The sequence below is a fragment of the Arachis stenosperma genome, chromosome 1 (genome assembly GCF_014773155.1).
Source record: "Arachis stenosperma cultivar V10309 chromosome 1, arast.V10309.gnm1.PFL2, whole genome shotgun sequence".
NCBI lineage: Eukaryota > Viridiplantae > Streptophyta > Magnoliopsida > Fabales > Fabaceae > Arachis > Arachis stenosperma.
This window is the reverse complement of record NC_080377.1, coordinates 9,367,393-9,376,601: the sequence shown is the minus strand read 5'-3', so window position 1 is coordinate 9,376,601 and position 9,209 is coordinate 9,367,393. Positions and strand designations below refer to the sequence as shown.

Sequence of the window (9,209 nt, the reverse complement as noted above, 5' to 3'; positions counted from 1 at the left end):
GGAAGAAAAGAACAGAAGAATACTATTTAATGTTTCCACTTTCAAAGGAAGGGGCGGCTTCTTGCATGGCTTTTATTAAGTTTTCAATGCTGAATTTCTGCGAGACCTTCTCTCATAATTAAGGCTTGTTTATTTTTTATTTAATGCATTTATTATTATTATTCAACAAGAGGCCAAGCTTCTTTGTCAAACAACTATAACTCAAATTAGGAGTGTTCCGTGTTCGCAGTATGGTTTAGATCGATTTTGAGTAAAAAATTCATTCGATTTGAATATTAATTTTACTTGCGGTGCAGTTTGAATTGGATGCTTAAAAAAAACGGATATGATCCGATCCAATTTCAAATGGTTTGGATTTGATTGAATTTCTGGTTTTATAAATTAAAAAAAATTAAATACATATAACAAGTCTAAACATCAAAATTTAAATAATAAATAATGATATAACAAGTTTTAACAATATTTTAAAAAGCCAACAATAACATAACAATAGCAATAAAATTATACGTTAGTTAAAACAAATAAATAAATAATTTTTTGAATATAAAATATTTATTAAATAATAATAATACATGAATAATATAAAAATATATAAATATTGAACATATTATAAGTATAATTGTAAATATAATAATAAAATAATAATATTATAGCACATTGTGCGATTTGGATTGGATTAGATTGGTTATGAAAAGTAAATCCGAAATCCGATCCGATCTAACGGTTTGCAAAAAATAAAATCTAATCAAATCCGATTTAGTGCGGTTTTAATATATTTTCGGTTTGGATTAGATTGGATAAGCGGTTTAATTTGAAACGGTTTGGATTTGAACACTCTAAACTCAAATGTTATAATTTTTTTATACTCACCTAAAAATTACGGGTTCGAGTTTCACTCTTAATTAAAAAAAAAAGACCAAACTTCTTATGATTCATTTTCTTGTTAAAAAGTTTGAAAATCGAATTAAATCAATCGGTTTAATTGAATTAATAAAAAATTAATTATTAAACCAATTCAATTTAGGACTAATAAAAATTGATTGTTAATGAATTAATTAAAAATTAAAAAAAATAAAAGCAAAAAAGAGTTAACCGGTCAAACTATCTTTATTTTAATATTTAATCAATTTAAAATAATAAATCACAAAAAAGTATTTTTTTTTAAATAGAGATATATATTATACACATAAATATATTATTTTAACACATAAAAAAATCACAAGGTAATATAAATTTGACAATATATAATGTCTATTGGAATTGGATTTTGATCTCTTTTTTTTTAGCAAGTAAATTTAAAGTATGAAATATTTTTATCCTTAAAATTTAATAATTTTGACTAAGTGAATTTTTGAAAATTTTATTTCTATACAAATGGATGACAATTAAATTAAAATACAAAAAAATGGATTTAGAAATCGAATTTTACTTATTTTTTGTGTACACTTTTAAAGTAATTATTCAAAGATTTTATAAAAATTTAGATCAATTATACAAATTATTTATGAGTACTTATTAAAAAATTATTCTTTTAATTATTTTGTCAAATTAATTCTATGTTTTGAGGGCTTTCAAGAATATTTTTGCTTGAATTAATATTGAAGAGATATGAAATTGTTCAACAATTAGATATATTTTTGGCATCTATAGTAGACGCTAAAATATAGTTTTTTTTTCTAACCCCTCTCTCATGAAATAATAAATTTAAATGAAGTTAAAACACTAAGAATATGTACATCCGAAGGTGTTTTGATTTGTAACATACCTCATTATTGAATCGTCTTACCACTATATTGCAAATTACAAGTGATGATCATATGGAATTTTCATAATGATTTTGTGCCCAACAATGAAAAAATATGAGATTGCTCCATCAAAATATTTAGGATAATTAAGAAAGGAAAATTATTACAAGAAAACTAAAAACACTTTGTTAATCAACATATTATATGGATGGAAGTCACCAAAAAAAAAAAAAATATTATATGGATGGATGTGTCATAACAAATTTCAGCTTAAAGCCTAGCTTGACTAAAGTTTTTTTTTTTTTTTAGAACCAAAAGCTAACTTGTTAATTTAGAAACTAAAAATAATTCTGTTTAACAAAATCATAATATAAATAGAATTACATTTTTTTTTCCTTAACACGTGTGTGTTTTTTGTTGTCTACGGTATTTTTTAGCTCAACAGGATAAGGACTAATCCGTTGTGAGGGTCTGCCGCTGGCTGACCAATGGGTTGCTATATGCACAAAGCATGATTCGAATCTTGCGATACTTGCTTAAACGGACGGGTCAGCTGACCACTCGACTAACCCAATTTACTTTTTTTGGTTATGATACATAAGTGTTTTTTTTTTGGACGTTACATAAGTGTTGTTTAAATCTTAAACTCTTATCATTTAAGGTCCAAAAGCCTTTAACAGTTTCGGACGGTAACTCTCATCCTGCTCCAAATATGTGGTGGACGTTTTTTTTGGTCATCATGTGGTGGACATTTATATTGGGCATTTTACCCAAGAAAGCCCAAATCATAACAAAAGATGATATTCAAAGCCCAAATAAAAGTCATGTCGAAAAATGGTAGCCTAAATAAAAGTTGATAAATTTGCCCAAGTTGATGGGTGGATGTGATCCAGTCCAAAAGAGAAAAGAAAGTGTGGATATGATATTATAGACTTTGAATGTCTAACCAAAAACTCAGGCAAAAACTACAGGTCTAAGTGTCCAACCAACAAAAAAGAACAATAGTTGACTTTGAAGGGTTTAGGCCTTTAGGGTCACAACCTAAGATCGGTTTATGTTAGACATGGGGGTGTGACGTAAAGAAAACAAAATATTGTCTTTAGTTGGGGTTGGAAAATAAACCCATAGTCTTGTTGATCAAAATTTCAAAAATGACAGACACACGCGAATCTGTTTGATTTTGAGTTAAGACAAGAATAACATATACTAGTGCCCAACTTAAATTGGTTCAGTAGACAACTTATTAGTAAATCCGAATAACAAATCAATTTCGATTGTTGAAGTTGTCAATTATCTTTAGAGACAACGAAAAAAAAACTTAACTGCAAAAAAAAAAAAAGTCACATATAACTTGATTTCCTCTATTTTTTTGTATTACGTTTTGCTTTAACAATTTCAAATGAAATTCTTTTTTTTTTTTATAAAATGCATGCATATTATTATTATTATTATTATTATTATTATTATTATTATTGGTGTTATCATTAAAAAAATTGACAACATAAATAATATTAATGTCTATAAATTATAGTTCAAACAACATCATTTTTCAGTCACAAAAGAATATAATTTTTCTATATTCACTTAGAAATTGTGAGTTCGAATCTTTTTATTTTTAATAAAAAATATAATATTAATAAATTTTCATGACAATATTACCCAACTATAAATAATTATGTATAAATAAAATTGTATGTAATTTACCTAAATATCTACAACTCTAAACATAATCAGTATTTTGATCAATTAATTATTGTAATCTCAACCAAATAATTTTACATTCCTCCTCATCATACAGAATTTTAAAAATCTATCATAAAAGCTTTGTCTGACTACTAAATGCACAAAACTCAATGCATTCTCATTATTCATGGTTGACTAGTACTAATTTCATTAAATTTTAAAAGAATTATAAATTCATTATTACACAAAAATAAAAAAGATAAAAAAAATTAATTCTTAATTTTCTTTTCTGCTGTCAAAAAATTAAATAAATAAATTAATAAGAAGAAATTAGTAAGAAAAAAGGATCTCAACTCTCAAGTCCGAACCAGCGAAGCTGGTGCTGCTGCTGTTTTTGCAACTTACATTTTCTTCATCGACACCATGGGATCTGGATTTGGTGCTGCACCTCAACCTCAACCTCCACCGAGTTGACCAATCGGAACCTTCTAGAACCCGCTACTTGAACGAGAGCTTCAACAACAGCTTCCTTCTTCTACTGTTACCGCTTACTTCTACCCCTAAACGACGATCCAACTCATTAAACGACAATCCAATCCATATCGATGGCGTATAGGAGGAGAGCACAGCAAGGGTTTTCGAAGCCTTCTTCAACCTTCGAGTTCGACGACGACTCGTTTCGTAACCCACCGCAGCCACGCTCACCTTCATACTCTTCTGCATCTTCTACTTCTGACCAAAACGACATCGATGCCGCTGCCTTTACCTCCTCTCCCTCTTCTCTCGCCGCGAAAGCGATTAGGGCTTCTTCGGCGCGACGCGATTCCTCGCTTTCTTCTGTGTACGGTCACTCCAATTTCTCACCTAAAAGCAACAACATCAACAACAATAGCGTCAACGCTTCTTCCAATTCTCAACATCAATATAGTACCACCACTGCTCCCTCCCAATATAAGGTTTCTCTTTGATTATTATCATTTTTTTTCTGCTTTTTACTTTTCTTTTTTTTCGATTGCAAATTATTATCATTCTTATGATTTACATCAATGTTCAGTGGATGTAGTCTGCAGAGTTTAATTAATAATAATGAATGCCTTTTATTCTGCTTGTATTCCTAAATTTTATTTTGTAGTGTAATTTAGCTATGAGATAGGATTCGATGTTTTTATTGGGAGAGATGGAACTTAGAAAGAGAAGAAAATGGCCAATAAAAAATAGAGAAAATTGAGAGAGAAATAGTCAAATAGTAGGCTTCAATTTCAAAAAAGGTGAGTGCTTTTTCACTTTGATAAGGTCTATTCAAGTCTTGTATTTACTAGCTGGAGGAGTTTTATCTATAGAAGTCCTACTTAGCTTGACCAGGTTAGTTGAACTCTAGTTGACTAAGGATAGAACTGATTTAGGATTGTAAGTGAAGAAAGAAGAATATCCTGCTAGTAAATGAAGATTCAGTGACTGAAACCTCTGGATTTGAAATAAGAAAGCTTGCCTGAAACTCTGAAAAAATAGATTAGCAAATCTTTGTATGCCGGCCATAATTGTTAATGGAACACTGTAGGTCTGTGCAAGTGCATTAGAGCAACAAGGGGCCACGTAATGGAAGAGGTATTGGTTGTAGGATGGATCCGTGTTGTCCTTGTGACTTGAGCCATTGTATGATTCATATGGAACTTTATAGATTTATTTGTTCTTTATTTTTATTCTTTTCTTAGTAAATTTTTGTGGGAGCATTAAGGCATTGGGAGTATCTGGAATTGAACTAGTGGCAATGTGAAAATGGAGATCAGCCTGGACCTGGAGGAGATAAGTTAAAGTGCAGTGGACTGTGGATATGAACTCTGTTATTTTGACTCCATAAAAGACTTTATTACCAGCAATGTCTGGTCTTTTAGAGTGTAATATTTTTGTTTATGTCTGTATTTTTCTACTATGATTGTTGATGTCTGTAATACATTTGATGACTTCTTCCATTTAGATATTAGTCTACATGTTAAAGCTTCTGCCTGTTGTTTAGTTGCTTTGATGATGTCCACATAATTATAGTTCCAAGCTTGTCATGCTCAAAAAGCAGATGAAAATAACGGTAGATCTACTGAAAATATTATGCATTTCTGTTGTTTTGAATGTGTTATATCAATGCATTGAAGATTGAAGATGCTTGTTTAGCATATGCTTACATTCTCTTTGCTTCTCTTAAACTCGCATTCTTTTGAGCACACCATTCTGATTATTCAAAATGGTATTTATTTGTAAATATAGGAGGCAAGAGCCTATGAATATACTTCCATGAAGAACCTGAATGAGTCCAAGAATGGATTTTGGGGTGCTCTGGCCAGGAAAGCCAAATCAATTATTGATGATGATAACATAACTCCACAATCTGAAGCACCAGGGGCGACAAGGTCACAAGTTCCTGGCATAGCGTCTCGGGGAAAGGTGTGCTTTGAATTACACTAGGGGCAAGATAACTCCTCATTTGGATCCTGGTTTATATTTTATACTACTGCAGCTTTGACTAGGCCTTTTCTGCACTAGGTGGGAATTAGCTATATGGATTAAACTATGTCATCACTTTGTATATTAAACTGGGAAAAAATGTTTTTGTAGTTCTAGTTATGAACCTGTAGTTGTAGTTGTTCATGAAACATAGGTGCATTGCATTTGGAAACGATCCACATCTTGCTTGTGATGATATATTAGAATTTAGACCACTAGAGGTTTGGTTTCAGAGTGCATGGAGAAAAAAGCTTCAAAGCTGTCTAAGCAGTACGTATGTCTAAAAATGGTAAATCCAATAACTATTGGTACATCACTGAAGAGGGATCTACGCCATTTTTGAAATTGAATTATTTTATAATCTTTGCATTGGACTACTAATTAGTAAAGTATTTACTATTTAAAATGTAAGATTGATACTATTTTCGTCGTCATTGTAGTTCCAAAATTCAAATCACTTGGAGGAAAGTAATCTCAAAAGGGATGGGCCAACATTTTTCAAGGGATTGGATGCTATCACATCTTCTCTTACTCAGATTGGTGGCACCATTGGTAAATCTCTGGAGGTGAGGTTTCAATATGGACATTTTTTTTCTAATGGATTATCTTTTCTTTGTAACGTGAGTATAAAGTATAAACATGAGATTATATCCTCCTAATGAGTGTGTTCATGATTCTGAATATAAATAAAAAGAGGCCCTCATTTCTTTTAAGGATATTCTTTGTGAACTTATTAGTCCTAATTTATATTTGCAGGAGGGTTTTACAAAAGTTGAGAATCGGACTTCAGATATCATTCAGGAAACTCGAAAGCATATCAGGAAAAAGCCCGGCAATTCTGTAGGACAGGATCAGGAAACAAACCATTCTTCTAAGCTTCAGCAACCCCAGCTGCGGACCCAGATGTCACCAATGGAAACAAACCAAGAACTTCAATTGAAGGCTTCTCGCGACGTAAGGTGGCAACAACTGTATCACTTTTTGATGTGGTAAAAGTATTTGTGGGGTTAGGAGTTGTGGAATCTAAAGTTAAGATTCCATCTCCTAGTTGTTTACTCTTTAAATTTGATGCCCCTTTCATTCTTTCCTATGTTATTCTCTAAACCATAATGCATACTTATAGTTATTGTAATGTAAATATCATGTGTATGAGAAATGTATAATAGTTTTTCAACAAGAAATGTGGATGTATGTGTCAAATCGTTCCCAGGTTCTCAGCATAGTACCAGTTTGGTATCTTCACAAGGCATGATGAGCTTCTACAATTATTTTAATCTTCTGAACTGGATGCATTTTTTGCCTTTTGATTTTTTTCACAGGTTGCAATGGCAATGGCTGCCAAAGCAAAACTGCTTCTTCGGGAGTTGAAGACCGTGAAAGCTGATCTAGCTTTTGCAAAGGATCGATGTGCCCAGCTTGAGGAAGAAAATAAAATCCTCCGTGAGAACCGTGAAAGAGGAGACAACCATGACGATGATGATTTGGTATGCATTTATTTTCATTTCACAAATTCCCACTCGATTTATGCGTGCGGCTATAGTTACCATTATATGCTTATATGGATATGATGTTTTCTACCTAGTACCAAACTCTGTAATCCCCTGCTTGAGCCATGAGGATAACACTTCTTATATGTAATCTTCTTCAAACCTCATAATGGGGAGAGCCATACACTGGGTGGTGTTTTTTATACTTTATGACTAACTTAGAGTGCTTCTTTAGCAATTTGCATATTTTTCTGTTTTCACTTCTAGAATTATTTCTGGGTGATATTGGCTTCTTTTGTTAGACTAACTACAAATTTTTATGAGCTTATAAAAAAGATTAAAATGGAAATGTGTACTTCTCTCTTGATTTAAATTTCGGTTAAGTTTAGGTCAGATTTCTGCTGGACCTGTGTCTTGACAGCTGTATATTGTGATACTTAATGTGCACAAATTGGGAAGAATCAAAATGATTGCAGCAAAAGGTCAGATAGAGTTAGGTGGGGCAATGATGTTACTGAGTGGAACTGAATATCTTAGTGAAATTGGTTATTCTTTTGAAGCTTGAGCTGACTCTCTGGATAGATACTTTAATAGTCCTGATGTATCAACTAAGTATGTCAGAATCCAATTAATCTCCTATGTCTTTATATATCTTCTATTTTTATATAAAGGACTTTCCCCACTTGTTCTACATCCTCTCTAAACACATGATGAACAGGGAACCAAGTAATGTACCAAATTGATTTATTCAAATGAGGTCTTCCCTGATCAGGTTCTTAGACCAATAGAAGTATAAAATTACAATTTTCTTCAATAAGTGGGGTTGTCTATGTGGATCAAACAATGCCATTGCAGTTTACAGTAAACTGTGTCTGTAGACAGCATATGTAAATATTAAATACTAGCTGGTGTTTTAACTGGTGAATTCCATTGCATGTTATGGATTGTATACTCTCATTTGGGAAAGTTTTCTCCATGTTCATGATCACATTTGTGTTTCAGATACGACTTCAACTTGAAACTCTTCTGGCTGAAAAAGCTCGCTTGGCCCATGATAACTCCGTTTATGCCCGAGAGAATCGTTTTCTAAGGGAGGTTGTTGAATATCACCAACTCACTATGCAGGATGTTGTCTACTTTGATGAGAGCAATGAGGAAGTTACTGAAGTTAACCCTCTGAACTTACCCCCAGTGCCTTCAGACACCAACATCAGCATGAGTTCAGAATTGGCAAGAGGCATCTCGTCAATCTCTGTAAAGGATGCGAAGATTTCAGAAGCTACTATAAAGGGCTCCAAAAGTTCTGAGGTGATTAAAAGTATTTCCTCAATCACAGGAAAGGATCCAAATTGACAATGAAATTCTTCTATTATTGTGGTTATGCACCTTTTTTCTTTTTTGGAAAATGCTTCTTTGATTTGTTATCATTTATATGCACCACTATTACAATATATGTATCTTTGGGGGGACGTTCCGATGATGTAACTTTATACCTTATAATGTGCAACTTAAAAAGAAAGAAAAAAAAAAGGTTATTTTATTTGTTCTAAATTAGCAAGTGCTTGTATAGCAGTGTTTTATCAGTTTGCCCTGAAAGTGTTTCTGTATATCCAATTCTGAGCAGTGTTTTTTACGAGTATAATGTATCAATTTCATGTTTGTGCATCTTGGTGTATACATAATGTCATTTATTATTTGCATTTATTTTTACTTCATACACTGACCTTGGTATACATGAATATATATCTCTGTACTTGAATGTGTTGTGGCCCCTGTGGGATCCGCATAGGATCATTTC

General features: G+C 31.9%; 1 protein-coding gene across 1 annotated transcript; it reads left to right on the top strand.

The window, feature by feature from the left end:
* The first annotated feature begins 3,780 nt into the window (after positions 1 to 3,780).
* Positions 3,781 to 8,969, top strand: LOC130940379 (uncharacterized). Its single transcript, XM_057868494.1, has 6 exons — positions 3,781 to 4,384; positions 5,688 to 5,864; positions 6,365 to 6,490; positions 6,681 to 6,878; positions 7,244 to 7,408; positions 8,414 to 8,969. Exons 1-6 carry the CDS (start codon positions 4,034 to 4,036, stop codon positions 8,762 to 8,764), a joined length of 1,368 nt encoding a protein of 455 aa, XP_057724477.1. The 5' UTR covers positions 3,781 to 4,033; the 3' UTR covers positions 8,765 to 8,969.
* Positions 8,970 to 9,209: the final 240 nt, after the last annotated feature.